Raw genomic sequence first — 18,017 nt, 5'->3', positions numbered from 1 at the left:
GCAGAAATGGGTGGTTGGGCTTAACTTCCCAAATCTGTACCACATTAGAGAAGCTTATGCTGGAGCGTGTCCAGAGAAGGGCAACAAAGTTGGTGAGGGGCTTGGAACACAGCCCTGTGAGGAGAGGCTGAGGGAGCTGGGGTTGCTTAGCCTGGAGAGGAGGAGGCTCAGAGGTGACCTTATTGATCTCTACAACTACCTGAAGGGAGGTTATAGACAGGCAGAGGTTGGTCTCTTCTCCCAGGCTACCAGTACCAGAACAAGAGGACACAGTCTCAGGCTGTGCCAGGGAGGTTTAGGTTGGATGTTAGGAAGAAGTTCTACATAGAGAGAGTGATTGCCCATTGGAATGGGCTGCCCAGGGAGGTGGTGGAGTCACCATCACTGGAGGTGTTCAGGAGGAGACTTGACGGGGTGCTTGGTGCCATGGGTTAGTTGATTAGGTGGTGTTGGATGATAGGTTGGACACGATGATCTTGAAGGTCTCTTCCAACCTGGTCTGGTCTATTCTATTCTATTCTAGGCCAACTTTCTGCCAGCCAAAGAGCACTTCATCATGGAGCAGTTTGGGCCTGTGAATTTCAAGTCGCTCTTGGGTCTGGGGAAGTTATAGCCCAAGCAAAGTTATGAGGAATAATAATCAGAGGGTAATCTATTTCTACACTTGGTCTGACTTTTGCACAGGATCTCAACACAGTCTCTTATGCTCAGAATAAATGTTTTAAATTCAGGGCCCCAAGGTTGCAAGTAGAGTGGAGTGAAAGCACTCACTGCTTTTGCTGGTGCAGCTATGAGGTAGGGTTAGCTTAGGCCATTTTTCCCCAGCAATATCACCTGGCAATTAGAGTGGCAGAAAAGGGTAAACTGCTATCAATCTCTGTTCCTAGCAGATGTGCTGTAATAAAGGTTGCTGTCAACTACAACTGTGCCTGAACCAAGATATAACCTGTTCACCTACCCTGAACAGATTTGGCTGCATTTACTGGGTTTGTATTCTTAGGTTAGATTTCACAGGAAGCTGTCAGGATTGGGTGATTCTCTGAAGAGGGAAAAGTGTTCATACTCATGAGTTTTTTTAGTTTGAGATGGCCTAATCTTGAGCCATTAGTTGCTCTAATCTGTAAGGATTCTTTGCAGGATTCTCAAAGACTGGAATAGGCTCCCCAGGGAGGTAGCTGAATCCCCATCCCTGAAGGTATTTAAAAGAGTTAGAGATGTGGTGCTGAAGGACGTGGGTTAGCATCAGACTTGGTAGAGTTAGATAGTGGCTGGACTTGATGATTTTAAAGTATTTTCCAACTGAAATGATTCTATGATCCCTTGAGCACTTTGGAGCCCTCATAAGAACCAACACCAGGGATTTCAATGTGAGAGTATTAAGCTACAATTATGAAAGAGTGATAATGCTAAAGTATTAGAGCAGTTCTATGTGAGGGCCAGGCCCTACTCAGGTCTGTCTTACTGGCTCCCTCGCTTTACAGAACGTTGAACTCAGTTTAATACAAAAAGGATCTGGAATCAGATTAGCTCCTAACTTGTATTTCATCTCCTCTCACACCTGAAAGTGCTCTGTGCTCAGCCTGGCTCAAAGGTAGGCTGTGCTGATATGGCATCTGTTTCCTTCATGTTGTTATAGCACAATCTCCAGCAAACACAGATCCTTCTGACTGCCAGGTGTGCTGAGTTGTTGCATAGTACACTCTTTGTCTTAGCATATATGCTATATAGAAGAATCTTCCAGAAGCGATTTCAGCCACTGACAGCACTGCTGTACGCAGGTGAACTGCATGCCCATGCCTAACAACACAGGCTATCTCATTTGATAAAAACCACTCAAATTCTGACCAAAATTGCACTAATTCTCAAAGGTTGAAACTTTGAAGAGATTAAAACTTAGGAAAGGCTGATTCCAAACCCCCAACTCTGTTGACGACACAAATGAGTTTGCCTTTAAGGCAGAGGGAATCTGTAGTACGAGTAAGCAAGCAATGAGATGGAGAACACAAGATAAGACTGCTGCTGCCATCCATAAAGTAACTTTACTGCAAGTGACAGTGCATATGGTACATGGCATGAGAGGGACACAAAAGAGGGTCCAGAGGACAAGTACAAGGAGGAACTAAACACACAACTAAAATATTTGAATTTTCAGTTAAGGGAGAGCTGTTATTCTCATGCAAATGATGCTCTGCGATGCCGAAAGGATAGAGAAAGAGCATTCAGAAGAGTATAATGAAAGAAACAAATAGCTGTGAACAGATGAAGGAGAAACTGAAAGAGCTCCGTATTCAGGGAATGAAAAAAGGTGAGGCAGAAAGGGTAACTGGCAGGATGTGGAATTCTTCCCTCCGTTATGCTTGTCTCCTCATTTCCTTGCGATTTCATGATTGGTAGAATTTTATTTGCATGAAAATAGGATGAGAACTCCGTGCTACCGCATGTGGCATGTGGGAAGAAACGACTAGGTGAACCTCACACTGAATCAGCGGTCCCACAGCTCTCGTTTCAGAAAAGTTCAATTCCTCTCCACGTTAAGGCAATGGCTGTTGATAGGTTGCATCAGGTGCTTCAGAAGCAGCAGCTGAGTCCAGCCCGGTCCCTTACAAACAGCACTAACGGCTGTGACTGCAGTGTGTTTTCCAAGTGAGAAGCTCCCTTTAAGCAAACCTGGAATTCTCTGGACACTACAAAGGAGCATTATCTCCTGACCTTGGACAAATCCTTTGATTTAAAATGGAAAAGCAAAACAATGGAAGGTATTGGTAGGAATGCTGGATAAGGTCAGAGCCTTTATCATCAGCAGAGAAACGAAGAAAAGGGATTTTTAGAGGAAATAGCACACCATTCACAAACCCAATGAACAAAAGTGATGATAACTCAAGATGAAAGAATCTGCCCTTGGGGGAGAGAGAATGCATGAATGACCTCAGGGATTCCTTCCCCTTGTTTTTTTATGATTTCATACAGCACAGCAAAACTGACAGAAAGAGTTAGAGTGAGAGCTTGGTTTCACAGTAACCCAGCTGGAGATCCTCCTGGTAATATGCCTATTAGTAATATGTTTTAAATGCTTTATTGATTAAAGCAGAAGGTTGTGATGCATACAGAGCAGGATACTTGGCTTTCTGACAGCATTTCTAAGTTAAATAAAAGCCATTCAGAGAGAGAAAGACATTTTTAAAGCAGTCTGAAAGAGTCCTAGAATGCAGGGCCTGAAGTATATCTTGAAAAGGTGCTTTTGGCTTAAAGTGACCCTTGCAAGGCTGTTAGCATGACAGAAGTTAAATGCTTTGGACAACAAACACTAGCTAGCCCACCTCTCTGCTCCTTGAGGCAGATAACCAGGAGTAGGATCACCCAAACCCTCTTGTTCTGTTTTGAAAGAGAACCCAAACTGAAGTCTGCAGAATCCATTTTTAATTCACATTGGAATAAAACAATCTAAGAGTTCCAGAAATGTTCTAATGGAAAACCAGAGCTCACAATACTCCAGGAGGCAATGATGAGCTAGTCTGACTTTAGAGCCCAACACTTCCCTTGAACATGTGTGGTGAATCATAAGGCAAGGTGTTCAGAGTAAGATCCACACATTTCAAATGCATGTTCTCACCAGATCACTGTGTATGTTCTGCCTCCCTGTTCCTGAAGGCCATTCCAGGCCAGAGCAGTGTGAAACCAGCCTCCTCAGCAATCTTGCTCATGAAAACAGAAATACTACTGCCAGAAAGCTCAGCAGCTTCAAGGGCTTTTTACGTACGGAGTGTGTTGCTTTGGTAAGTTCTACAGCTCCTTCCTGAGCTGCAAAGGAGCCAAATATGGCTTCACCACAGAGCCCTGAAAGCCATGAAACGGTGGATTTCCATGTGAGCTACACAGTTGTTGTGTGGCATACACAGTAATTCAAGTCAGAGGTTTGACTTTGGAGAAGTGATTCACAGCAAACACCAGAGCAAAGGTCTTTGAATGACTGGGGATGGTTTTCATGTTGCCACAATATTGCTTTACACAGGGCAGGAGAGAATCACTTTAGAATCATTGCAGTTGGAGACCTTTAAGATCATTGACCCCAGCCGCTATTAAATTCTACCAAGTCTGGTGCTAAACCATGTCCCTCAGCACCACATCTCTGTCTTTCAAACACCTTCAGGGATGGGCATTGAGCCACCACCCTCTGCAGCCTATTTCAGGGTCGAGAACCCTTTCAGTGAAGAAGTTTCTTTTAACAGGCAACCTAAACCTGCCTTGGTGCAACTTGAGGCCATTTCCTCTCATTCTGTCACTTGTTACTCTGGTAATTCTAGCTAGCTTCGTGGCTTCTGTTTTTCTGTAGAAGCAAGAGCGAGCTGTATTATCTCTGTTGAAAAGAGAACAGAGATTCAAGGAGACTGAGTCCTGAAATTCCTAACAAGCAGAACACCAGACTGGAGGCAAGAGCTTGGGTCAGGCAGGCACAATGGACTAGTAAGTCCACAAGAACAGTCAGTCTATGGTTTCAAAAACCATAAGCCATACACTCCCTTGCTTCTGATCTTCAGTAGAAAAAACTCTACCCCTCAAACCTTCTATGGGAGAGGCAGAAGTGAACAGAGGACTGCATACTAGAGAAACGAGAAGGTGCTTATTTGTTATCCACACACATGTTCATGCAAGGCATAGGCCCTTGCAAGTTAAGACCTGAGAGTTTTATTTAGCTTTTTTTAGCCTTAAGACCTCACTGTTCTGTACCATCAGATCTTCCCAGTTTTGGAATCCCAGGAATTTCCAGGTGGACTAGGAGAAGGAAGAGGAGGAAGGTGGATGACCACATATGTGTGCATATGGACAATGCATTTCAAGTAAGAGGCTGTATTTTCTCTTCAGGTGATGGTCACCATGAAGTTCACACACACAGGCTGTATGCTCCCTGTAGTTTCTGTCTTATGCAAGCTATCTGAAGGAGGATCTTGTTTCATCAGAAGCAGGAAATGTTGAGACCTGCTCTGCTAAGAGACACATAATGTCTGGAAGTCTCTATGAGGGGCACGTGCAGGGGGGTGCTTCACTCGGCCTTTCTGCCTTGAGCTCCTGGGGAGTATGTTCAACTCACTACTGATGACTCTACCTCTCTGCATTCACAATCAAGCCTGAACAATCTGTTACCTGTGGTGATAATCTGGCCTGTAAGTATCTCCATGTACCTTCCTGGCAATCAGGTGAGGGGTGCTCTTAAATGATGTCCTCCCAGACAAACAAAAGTCACAATATGCTTCATGTCTAGGGGGAATAAGGTAGTCTAATCATCATAGCATCATAGTATCAGTGAGGGTTGGAAGGGACCACAAGGATCATTTAGTTCCAACCCCCCTGCCATGGGCAGGGACACCCCACACTAGATCAGGCTGGCCAGAGCCTCATCCAGCCTGGGCTTAAACACCTCCAGGGTTTAAGATCATCCAGTTAACAACTGTGTTAAGATAATCCTTAGATAACTGTGGTTCATGAAGAAGTACTATATGGCTGATTATTAGGCTGAGATGACTTAAGGTATATAAAGCCGGATAGGACTTTATGTTCAAATATGCAAGCCTAATACAAGAGGGATCAGCTCCAAAATTGTAAATCTCTCTTGATGTAATAGATGCTAAAATGTTTGCCTCTGCTGCAAATGCAGTGTCATGACCAAAAGGTCAAGTTCTGTTGTGGCTTGTTTGCTTGTTTGTTTTAATGTGATGTGAGCAGCTCATTTAAATCCATTGTAGGTACTAGGATAAAAATCTCCTCCAATAAAAATAGTTTTTGGCCAAGACAGGATACAAATACAGTTACCTTGGCTGATATTTCATGGTAACTTCAGAAAGCACAAGACTGGAAGAAAGATCTGATCAGGACCCAGAGAAAGGAGTACCAGCATGTCATGAAAATGACCAAAGCAAGACCTACATTACCAGTCTGATCTGGCTCTGGCTGTCTGCTGCAGTGCTTGAGACCCTTGGAGCTGAACTGATAGTGGAAGTATGCTCTCCAAATCAAGCCCATCTTAAGGGGAAAAAAGGAGATGATTCTGTCCTACATAACACACAGCGAGTGATGCTCTCTGTCATAAGCTAATTCAGGAGAGAAATGCCCAAATTGCAATTTCTACAGCTCACATTTCTAGTGATTGCTGCAGAGAGGAAATGGTCTTAGAAGACTACACACTTGGGTATCCAGGCAGGTAGGTGGGAGATCATTACAAATAGTCATAAAGCTACTAAAAATGGAAGAAGAGCCACTTGCAGAAGCCGAAGTATTCTTGCCACAACAAAGGAAGGGAACTAGTGAAAATCCTGCCCTACTTGCTGGTTATGTGCCTTGAATGCAGTCAGCCCAAAGCCTTCAAGTCACTCTTAGGAAACCAGGGATAGAAAGTAATACAAGTACACAGATGATGGCAGAGAGGTTCTTGAAGAAAATGAATTGCCCTTCACCTGGAGGACAATTAAGGCTGCAGACCTTTCCACTCTAGAATATCAGTGGCCCAGAGGGGTAGGGAAGAAAATGCCAAACTGAACTGTATGAATAGCAATATGGTGCAATGTGCAGGGACCAGAGAAGAGTGGTTCACTGCCATTTCTTTAACGAGCGCTCTTGACTCTGAATCCAAGTGTTTCTCTCTGACCAGGAGAGAGACAGGATCACTGGAAGCCCTTGGAGCCTTTCTGAACATTATGAAAAATTTGCATAAAAATTCCTAAGAATCACTGGATGGAAACATTCTTGTAGATCATCAGAGAAGATCAGATTCTTGCCTGCCTCACAAGATCTGGAGAGAAATGCCCATAACAGGAAGGAAGTAAGCATATGGACCTATTCATCTCTTAGCCCTGTGAGGAGAGGCTGAGGGAGCTGGGGTTGCTTAGCCTGGAGAAGAGGAGGCTCAGGGGAGACCTCATTGCTCTCTGCAACTACCTGAAAGGAGGTTATAGACAGGTGGGGGCTGGTCTTTTCTGCCAGGCAACTAGCATCAGAACAAAAGGACACAGTCTCAAGCTGCACCAGGGGAGGTTCAGACTGGATGTTAGGAAGAAGTTCTACACAGAGAGAGTGATTGCCCATTGGAATGGGCTGCCTGGGGAGGTGGTGGAGTCGCCGTCACTGGAGGTGTTCAGGAGGAGACTTGACAGGGTGCTTGGTGCCATGGGTTAGTTGATTAGGTAGTGTTGGGTGATAGGTTGGACACAATGATCTTGAAGGTCTCTTCCAACCTGGTCTATCCTATCCTATCCTATCCTATCCTATCCTATCCTATCCTATCCTATCCTATCCTATCCTATCCTATCCTATCCTATCCTATCCTATCCTATCCTATCCTATCCTATCCTATCCTATCCTATCCTATCCTATCCTATCCTAAATGGTCTCTCTTCAGTATTTCGCCACAAGTCACAAGACTGCACCATGACTAGGACAAGGCCCCTGCAAGAGTTCCTCTGAGCTACAGAGGTGGCCAGTCTTGCTGTAGTGAAATGAGTGACATATGCATTTATGCCTGACAGCAGTCCTGTTCTCCTAAAGTAATCTCATGCAAACTCCTTCTCAGCCTTGGCTGATATTAAGGGTTACAAAGATCATAGTCATTTTAATAGCATGCAGCAAACGACAGGGGACTAGAAATTATCGTCTCAGGGCTTGTAATTGAAAGCTTCTTTCATCAGACTACTAAAATTACATGAAGTCATCTGCTTTTCCTATTTTCCCAAGACTGCTTGCAGGAGGGTCAGAAATCACAGTCCAGCTACTAAATCTGGTAACAAGGTTCCCTGAGAAGCATTTCAGTGCTTTCTAAAACAGCTTTTCAGAAAGCATGTGAAGACACGTGGGACTTTGTGGCAACACCACTGCACCTTGGAGATGTACTAAAAACTCTGTTAAAACAAAAAACCCAACCCACCCAGCCAACCAAAGGTGGTTTTTCTGGGCATCAGGAATCATTAGAAATACCCAAGCAGGCAAGTCTCTAAGTAATAAGGCACCCTCTCAGAGCCCAATTAATAATTACCTTTCTTTTCAGCTGTAGTCAATGTTTTGCTAAGGAATTAGTTGTTCAAACACATCGTGTCCCCAGTCCCTCAGCTGACACTGCTAACACAGGAGCTACTGAGGACTTCATGGATCTTGCATGCACCATTTTAAACTATTTCCCTAAACCTGCTCCTGGAATCGATGTTCAGCTTGGGACTTGCAGACCTGGTGTACCTAAGAAGCTTGTGGCCAATTTTCAGCTTTTAATTCTGCTTGTAAGTAGTGTCAGCTGATTTTCAGGTTGGATAATTACTTTTTATTTCAAAGGCTGAAGTAGCAACCCCACACACTGTGTGCCCAGCACCTCTAAACCATATTGTACACACTGCCAGTGGCTAGGCAAATTTTCCCATGGTCTAGACGTCTCCTGCACCTTTTTCCCCCCGACCTCCTGTGAGACTATCAGTTTTGATGAAGTTTTAGCTAACAGCAAGATGAGCCTCATCATAGCTTTTGCTATCTTAATTTAAACAGTGCATGATTAAACAATAAATTGATATAGATCACCTGCTAGGTCTGCAAACTAATTGAAAATGAACAATCACAGATAATGTGAAACATGAGGATTTTCAGGTTTTCACACCAGGGAACAGGCTTTATCCCAATATTACAATGCAATAACATTTCAGAGTCATAACACTGTGCCATTTCCTACACAGTGCCTGTGTGCTGGCCTGCAGTTAAGCAGCTGGTTTGTCATGGTGATGAGATGTAAGTGATATGGAAACGTTAGAAATATTGTCACTTACTGCAAATATTATCCCAGCAGTCAACCTAATATTCAAAGTGAGGCTTCTGGTCTCCTAAAGCTGAGCTTGCAGAGCCTGCAATGGACTCAGTGGCTTTAAGAAATCAAGCAGCAATCAGGAGGGAAGAGAGCAGAATCTTGTCCTGCCAGAATCTTTTCTGTGTGTCAAGAATCCTTGTCTAGTAAACAGTTCATTGGGTGCATCTCACCACTGCTCACTAGGTTTAAAACCTAGTGGAAATAATTGTGTGTGGTGAGTAGGGCATCAGAATGAAAAATACAGAGCAATAAACCACCTGAAAACCTCCAAAGCACTGGCATAGTTCAGCAGTCTGAGCTACCCTCTGCCCTTTGTCACATGAAAGGAGTCTGGCAGAGGTGCAGCCACTCTACTCTTTTCATTCCCAGAAGGTCACTCTCAGTAACGGCCACAGACGTACGACAAAGAAGGCAAGCACAGAGGTGTGCTTGGATTAACCGAGAGCCAAAGCCACAGAATTATTCCTGTTCAATGCAATTCCTCATCCCTTCCACTCTCAGGCATCAACAGCACAGAGAAACAAGCCATGCCTCAGTCTGGAAAGAGGAACACACAGAAGCTTACTAGTCACTCAGGAAAAATCTTTCAGTGGTTACTAAGATAGCTGCACAAATGAGAAAAATGGATTTCCAGTCATAACTTTTACATTGCAATCCAAAGCACTGCACATTTTAAGTAGGTAAATACAGTTGCTGATGTAATGCCAGATATGTAGTAGAACATTGATTTATCATCATCATCCACTTTTAACTCAATAGGCAAGTCTGGAACAGGAGGGATTTTGGGAACCTCAAAGCACCACACACACACAAACGCACACGAGTCACATGTAAGAAGTAGCTGGCATAAGTTCAGTAAGGTTAATGGCAAAAGCTTCTTCCTATGCAGAAGAAATTGAACATTAAAGCTGCAGCATCAGGGAAAAAAAAGTTTAAAAACAAGAAATGAAGTCATACAACAGATGAGAACTTAACAAAATCGGTGACCTTTCCACACAGATGAAGGCAGGTTAAAAAAAACCAACAAACCAAACCAAAACCAAAGGGACCAAATGAGACCAAAGGAAAACCTCCCCCCCCACACACATACAGACAAAGTGAGAGCACAACAAAGGAAGTGGAAGAAAAGTGTTACCCATAAGTAGCCGCCGTTTCACCCGCTTGTCCACATCAGCTACTGACGTGGCATTGTACTCAGAACTCTCAATTGCAGCCTCATCCTTCTCTAAAACACAAGTAAGGGACAAACATGGAGCAGTTGGTTAATCACAAGCCCAATTTTCCACTGCCTAAGACAGTTTCTTGGCATGGCACAGCCAAAGCCAAGAAGCAAGGCATGAAAGCACTAAATCCCCGTTAGAGAGTTAATTCCCTTTGAGATCCCAGGGGAAAAATTAATGAGTGTTCAGGGAAGTAGGAAGAAAGCTAGGGCGAAGGAAAGATGGTCAACTAGGAAGTAATTAACCACATACAGGAAGCTGGATTCCTACTGGAGAACGAGACAGCGAACTCGAGTGTCTCAGAGAGGTGTTAATGATGGCAATTAAAACTCAGGGATGCTAGTTAAACAGACTACCAAAGACAAATCGTAAAGTGATTCAGGCTAACGGTGACACCACAATCTGAAGGTGTCAGGCAGAAGACCAAGACAGACAGAGAGGACTGGAAGAGTCCAGTGAGGGATGGGCACGGGTGCACCATAGGCTCACACACACTGACACTTTGTGAGGAGAAACCAAACGACAGCATGCAAATTAAACAGAAAACAAGGACAAATAAATAAACAAACAAAAACGCAGAAAAATTCAATTTGGGCAGTGCTGGTTGCCTGCTTGTCTATGAAACACTACTAGCTAAACATTCAATGCTAGGAAAGATGTTGCAAGAACAGGGTTTAGTAATTTTATGAGCATGCAGCAAGCAAGTGATGTCAGCAAAGGTCATTGTACATGGCAGTCTCTGAAATCCTACATGGAAGGGTTTTATGGAGCATAGTGAGGACTTTGGTTGTGTGTCATTAGAAATACACAGAAACAGTCACAGTCTGGGAGGAGATGATCAGTAAATGAAATAGAAATCAAGGGGTTTTGATACAGGAGAGCAAGGGAGACGCAGCAGCTGGGTGAATAAAATGAATCATACAAGAGAGGGAAATGCTTATTAGGAAAACAAAAACCGAAGTACAAGTGAGGACTTTCACATGCAGCAAACAAAAATGAAAGGATCAGTCTAGAAAACAGACACAATATGTTAGACGAAGGGTCAACGAGTATCTCGCTAGGCAGAAGTTTGCATTCTTGCAGTGATGCCTCGAACATACACACCACTGAAGACAGCAAACACCAGAGGCACTGAAGGAAAGAGGAGGAGGAGGAGGAGGCTGGCAGGTTTTGTTTGTGGCAACACTACATGGTTGAGTGGTGACAAGAAGTTGTTTGGTTTTGTTTTGAACAAGTTCTAGATGGGATCAGGCTGCAATAGAGGCTTTTGTTTGAGGGTTTTTGGCTGTTTTGCCTTTTTTGGTTTGTTTTTTCTGTGTCACTAATGAATGAGCGTCAGTTCTCAGACAAGACAGGCAATCAGGAACCATCACCAGAAAGCAGGAATAAAAACGCAAAAAATAAATCAGTACAAATGTGAAAGTGTTCTAAGAGAAAGAACTACTCAGAGGGAAGATAATCAGCACAGGCAGTAATATGTGGCTTACATCACAAGACCAAGGAATGTGACATGGAGTTGTATGTATGACATTACAAAAATGGGGAAAAAAAAAGTAAAGCCAGCAGAGTACAAAGCTTTTAAAATAAGTTTTACATGCTGGACAAAATAAAACATCAATTCGAGGGGATTAGTGAACGCTAAGAAATAGAAGATCCATTATCAGTTCAGTAAAACCTGCTCTTAAGGCCCCTCACGTGCATCTGGATCTGGAAGTGCCACAGGCTTCAGGGAGGGTTATCCTAAACAGAGGGACTGTGCGACGGAGCCCTCTGTGTGAATCAAAAGTGCGAGCTGAGAGATCCTGTCAGCTGAGACAGCTGACATACAGCAAAGCAGAGCCCAGCACTGAACCTTGCTCAGCCCTACCTCTGCCAGCAAAACCCTCACCCTGCCACACAATTTGTGCATTCAAACTCATCAGAAGTGAGTGAGGCTTTTGGCAGGCATGGAGTTTTATGCCAAGGAATCCCTAAGGGTAAACATCATATTTCTGTGGGTTTCAAAGGCTCTGTCTTGCAGCATTGATACAGAGGAGAAAAGATGATCAATGTGTGTTCGTGCGTTTTGAACCTCAGGAGACTGCTACGAAATTAAACAAACAACAGGTTGAGACATCACCACAGTGCTCATGAAAGCCAGTCTGTATTGTAGCTCCTGATTTGGGAGTAAGGACTTCCAAATTTCAACTTGCAAAATGCAAAAATGTCATAAATAAAGAAACAAATTTAAGGCGTGTGGAAGGAAATGGTGTTGAGCAAATAACAATCATAAATGTTTGCACAGCATCTCTCAAGATACTCCATCTCTTGAACAGCGTTTTGCTACCAATACTCTGAGTGAAAGCTTATTCCCTACAAGTGCTGTAATTCTTTGAATCAAAACCCATACTACAGGGAAGGAAGAACATAATGATGATTAATTTTCCCTGATAATGGATTAGAGAAAAGGATCATCTTCCTCAACTTGCTTATGCAAGGAAGTCTTGACTTAATGAAAGAGAACAGAAGAGCTGAACTTTAATTTGTAAATTAGGAATGTTCCACACCTTTTTAGTTCAAAAATTGCTAGAGTCGTGAGAAGAAATCCAAGTTACACGGGAGTAACAAAGGGGTACGTCATTAGCAAAGGTTTGGACAAAAGAGGCAGCAATGCTTCTCTCCCTGTAAAATGTGACCTTAGTGCTGTGTCCAGAAACAGCTGCACACGCTTCTCTCGGCACTGGCGCCACATGCCTGTGAGACACAAACATGCGTGCGCACACACGCGCACACACACACACACGCGCGCCCACACACATGTGCAAATACATAGTCGACGAGGAAGGTGAAACAAAATGTGCTGCAGAGAAGTACTTACCAATGCAGGTTCGGCCATCGGAATGCAGGGCGTACTTCTGATGACAGCCACATACAGGGCCAGTATCTGTGTCATCACAGGTGTGCTGGCAGCCTCCATTCCCATAGTTACAGGTTACTAGTTAAGCCCCAAATGAATGTGTATATATGTATATACGAATAAAATGACAATGAAACCAGTTAGTCTTGAGGGCCTTGCAGAATACAGAAGAGCAGTAATATACCAAGACATAAGGTGACATAACATTGGTATTTGCAGTTATTTGCATTACTTAGTCTTTCTTCCCACCCCTCACCCCTTTGACACACTCCTGTCTCATGCTCTACTCTCAACCCATGCAGTGAAGAATAAAAACCCCAAAACACATTTCCCACATCTGTTTGTATTCATAATTCTGGTATGACTGCTTAGTCATTTTCTTCTCTTCCTAGAATCTATATGCTTCATATTCATGATGTACATGGCATGAAGAATTCATCAGTCTACTAGCACAGATATATATATCTTCAAGTTTACACACAGCATTTGTCTTTCCTTCCCCTTAATTTTCTGTGTGGAGGAAGCAGAGAACAAACTGCAGGACTAGAACCGTATAAGCCTTGAAATCTGTAATTTCAAGTATTTGTCCTCCTAGAGCAGAGAAATCATTCAAAATAAAACAGGAAAGATGGGCTTTTTTGTTTGTTTTTGTTACTTCCAATTATGAGACAAAAAATACACAGTGTGGAGGCCTCATCTAGGCAGAAAATATTGGAGACGTCACTTCCACTTCCAAGCACACAGTGCAAAATGACTTTTAGCAATGAACATGTCATCTGGTGAAAGAATACTAAACCTACATTAAAGCAAACATTTTTCATGGCAAGTAGAGTTTTGACATTGACATGAATTAATAAATCAGATTCAATTGAATTAATAAGTCAGATTCATATTCCTTTGTCCCATGATCTGACTATTAAGACAAAGCAGCTTTTGAATATTAAGCTGGCCAGTGCCAATAGCAATGCCTCTCATTTGCCCCCATTCCGTTTAATCCTTTGCAGTCATGTAGCTTGAAGCTGAATAACACAATGTTCAACTCTGAATTCAATTCACTGTCTACACACACAGGTAATTTGGACTAGGTTTTTGTTGGTGTATACCTATAGGCAGGTACAGGGGAAGTCCAGTGTATCATTACTTGGCTGTATCATAATCATCATTTCAGAAGACTTCACTGTTTTGAAACGATACAGTAATTGCTGACTACAGTAACTTGAACACAGACTGCTAAAAAGCAGAAGGAACTTCCTCACATTTGTCTTAGCAAAATTTTCCTCCTGGTAAAGAGAGGAGTCAGGGTAGCAAAGTACACCCAAGATTATGGTTAATATGAAATGCCCCACCTCTGGTGTGAGTACCCAATACTCAAGAGTCATGCCACTCTCAATAATTACTGAATATTTTGCTTAAAATGGAACAATTCTAAGCAAATCAACTGAGGGAGACTCGTCACAGCATATCCAACAGAATCCCCATTAAAGCCTCCTGCCAGTGTGGAAACTGCAAGTTTACACCTACAGCCTCTCAAGCATGGCAAAGATCACAACAGGAATTGTCCATCTCCCACATGAGCACGGAGCAGAGGCTGCTATGGGCACAGGCATCCTGCATATTGTACACCTTGAAAACAATCCTTGTGCTGCGCTGAGCTAGCAAGGCACTCATGACCTAGTGGTAACAACAACCTACAAGAAGAGGGTCTGACTGGATTCCCACCTCTCCTCCCAGGAATGGCACTGCTTTATCCAATTGGAAAGAATGCCAATGAGAAAGATAGAGAGCAGTCTGATCTACATTCTCTTACTGGAGCTTGGCAGTTTGGGACAAGGCTGGAAAATGGGAATTGTAGGTTCAGTCCCACCAGATGAGGGAACTGAACTCCAAGGCATAGGAAACCCAAACTTCTAGGGAACTACAAACTGCCCTAAGCAACAACCACCCTCAGGCATTCTTTCTCCTCCTCCAGTTTTATAACTTACCTATAAATTAATTTTGGTAAAAAACTAAATTAAATAAGCCATTCTGCTTTGCATCACATGGAAGCAAAATTCCACTTCCTTCAATACAGCCCAACATTGTAACTTCTGCTTCTGGTGTAAAACAAGTAGACATTTTACTGTATTCTCTGTTCTTAAACATTCCACCTTCACGACACACTCATGATGAAAAATTGTCTGTCCTTATTAATCTCTCTTCTCTTTGCTTATTCTTTGATTTGTGAGGTTTTGGGGCTAACTGTGGCTTGCTCTCTCTCTGCCACATTATGTGTGCAACAGCATTGTGCTGTAACCTGACTGCAAACATGAGCTTTCCTTTCACTGTCTGTGTCTGGGATGTCATGAAACAGAATCACAAAAAACATCAGACTGGAAAAGACCTCCAAGTGCTGAAGGGTCAACACTAAACCATGTCCCTGAATGCCAGGTCCACACGCTGCTTCAACACCTCCAGAGATGGTGACTCCACCACTGCCCTGAGCAGACCATTCCAATATTTGAGAACCCTCTCTGTGAAGAAACATTTCCTGGCCTCCAGCCTGAATCTCCCCTGATGCAGTTTGAAACCACTTTCTCTAGTCCTGTTGCTTGACACCAAGAAGAAGAGGCAGCCTCCTCCTCACTCCAACCTTCCTTCAGGTAGTTGTAGAGAGCAATGAGATGCTCCCCACAGCCTCCTCTGGTCTGAACAACCCCAGCCCCCTCGGGTGCTTGTCATAGGCCATGTGGTCCAGGCCCTTCACCAGCTTCATTGCCCTTAACATGATCCAGAACCTCAATGTCGCTCTTGCAGTGAGAGCCCAGAACTGAACATAATACCCAAGGTGTGGTCTCACCAGTGATGAGTACAGTGAGATGATCACCTCCAGCAGGGGTAATAAATGGTACAAAAGGCAGCTGTTAGCAATATCCACAGTACTGGATGCATACTGGCAAAGCTAATCTAAGATAAGGTAATTTCCACTTACCTATCCTTCCCTCCTTCTTGACCCCATATGCCTCCTGAACTACATGGGGGTTCATTCAGTGTTTCTATCCCTGTTGGACTGCAGTGCCACCACAAATCAGCTTCAAGGGGTTGCTTATGCTAGATCTTGAAAAACATTTCTAACCAACAGTGTTTTTATTTGGGATCTTAAAGTGCAATCAGCAACAAAGGGCATCTTTTAAACAACTTGACTGCAGTGTCTATTTTCAGCATTCATTGCTGAAAGTCTCTGCTGGCAGAGACGAAAATAATCTTAACACAGTTTCTCTGATCCATATAACATGAGGGACTTTGCCTCACTCTGTCTATGAGAGAATCACTACATTGGTGGGGTTACAGCAAGTCTTGCAGAACCACGCATCACTTCTACAGTTCCTCTGCATGCTGAAGTTACTGGCTCTTGTCCTACACAATCAGTGAACACAGATGCAGGCAGGTTCCTTTGCCTGACTCCTACAAATATTCATAGATTGCATTTTTAAAAGATCTGAATTTCTGTCTAGACAGCTGTTTGTTTATTTTAAGCACTCAAGCAGACCTTCTGGATTTTGACAGCTCTGCAGGTGAAACTGCTACAAAATATATACCAAATCCAGTAAAACCACAGAGTCTAGGGGTTGGAAGGGACCTCTGAAGGTCATCGAGTCCAACTCCCCTGCCAGAGGAGGATCACCTAACGCAGATCACATGGGAACAGATCCAGGTGATCCTTGCAATTTTCCAGAGATGGAGACTCCACCGCCTCTCTGGGAAGCCTGTTCCAGTGCTCTGCCACCCTCAAAGTAGAGAAGTTCCTTCTCATGTTTAGATGGAACCACCTAAGCTTGAGTTTATGCCCATTACCTCTTGTGTTGTCACTGAGAACCACTGAGAAGAGTCTGGCCCCATCTTCCTGACACCCACCCCATTCATAAGATCCCCTCTTAGCCTCCTCTTCTCCAAGCTAGAGAGACCTAGCTCTCAGCCTTTCATCACATAAGAGATGTTCTTGTCCATTCAGCACCTTAGTGGTCCTATGATGAACTCTCTCCAGTAGCTCTTTGTCCTTCTTGAACTAGGGTGTCCAGACCTGGACACAGTACCCTAGATGAGGCCTCTCCAAGGTAGAGTAGAGGGGGAGGAGAACCTCCCTCAACCTACAGGCCACACTCTCCTTAACGCATCCCGGGATGCCATTGGCCTTCTTGGCCATGAGGGCACACTGCCGCCTCATGGTGATCTTGTTGTCTACCAGGATTCCCAAGACCTTATCCGCTGAACTGCTCTCCAGCAGGTCAGCACCCAACCTGTATTGACACATGGGGTTGTTCTTCCCTAGATGCAGTGCTTTGCTTGCCATTATTGACTTTCTTTACATTTCTCCCTGGTCAGCTCTCAAGACTGTCTAGGTCACGCTGGCTGGCAGCCACTCCTCCCATTTTGGTATCATTGGTGAACTGGCTGAGGGCAGACTCCACCCCTTCTTCCCATCATTGATGAATACATTGAATAGTGCTGGACCTGGTACTGACTCCCAGGGAGCACCACTAGCCACAGGCCTCCGACTAGACTCTGCTCCACTGACCAAAACCCTCTGATCTCTGTCCTTCAGCCAGCTTCCAATCCATTTCACCACCCACTCATCCAATCTGCACTTGTTACCCTGGCTGTGAGAATGCCATGGGCCGCAGCGTCAAAAGCTTTGCTAAAGGCAGTATATTATATTAATTCCCTTCCAGCTTTAATTCTGTGGCAATGACATACCAAGAAGTTTCTCTTGCTTAGAAGAAGAAAACCAAAATTACTCAAAAGGGACACAGAGAGCTACTCCATTTTTGTCAGAAAGCATTCCAGCAAAATCAGTGAGAAATCTCAAAGTGTTCTTGTAAAATTATTTCTGATAAATTTGGACTCCACAGCTCTGCAAAAGACAGTGTGCTCACCAACTGACACTAAACAGACAAACAAAAAGAGGCCAATGGTAATTTCTGACAGACACAGATCACCTCAAAATGTTAGAAATCTCGTTATAAAACAAGGGAATGGGAACAACAGTTGTCTGTTTGGGTTTGGTTTGGTTTTTTAAACCAACCCACACATCTCTGCT

General features: G+C 43.7%; 1 protein-coding gene across 4 annotated transcripts in view; it reads right to left on the bottom strand.

The window, feature by feature from the left end:
• SCUBE1 (signal peptide, CUB domain and EGF like domain containing 1) overlaps window positions 1–18,017 on the bottom strand; it is a 226,197-nt gene that overhangs the window by 78,327 nt on the left and 129,853 nt on the right. For 3 of the 4 annotated variants that reach the window (XM_068170772.1, XM_068170786.1, XM_068170791.1), the window contains 2 exons: window positions 12,905–13,021; window positions 9,963–10,052 (listed from right to left, as the gene is read on the bottom strand). In XM_068170772.1, the coding sequence (XP_068026873.1) occupies window positions 9,963–10,052; window positions 12,905–13,021 (207 nt within the window). The remainder of the gene's footprint in view (window positions 1–9,962; window positions 10,053–12,904; window positions 13,022–18,017) is intronic. The other variant, XM_068170778.1, reaches the window with a different exon arrangement.

The sequence above is a fragment of the Melanerpes formicivorus genome, unplaced genomic scaffold (genome assembly GCF_026170545.1).
Source record: "Melanerpes formicivorus ecotype bairdi unplaced genomic scaffold, bMelFor1.0.p_v2 SCAF_3, whole genome shotgun sequence".
In the NCBI taxonomy this organism is placed as follows: domain Eukaryota; kingdom Metazoa; phylum Chordata; class Aves; order Piciformes; family Picidae; genus Melanerpes; species Melanerpes formicivorus.
The sequence above is the reverse complement of the archived record's forward strand: the minus strand, read 5'-3'. Positions and strand labels throughout refer to the sequence as shown.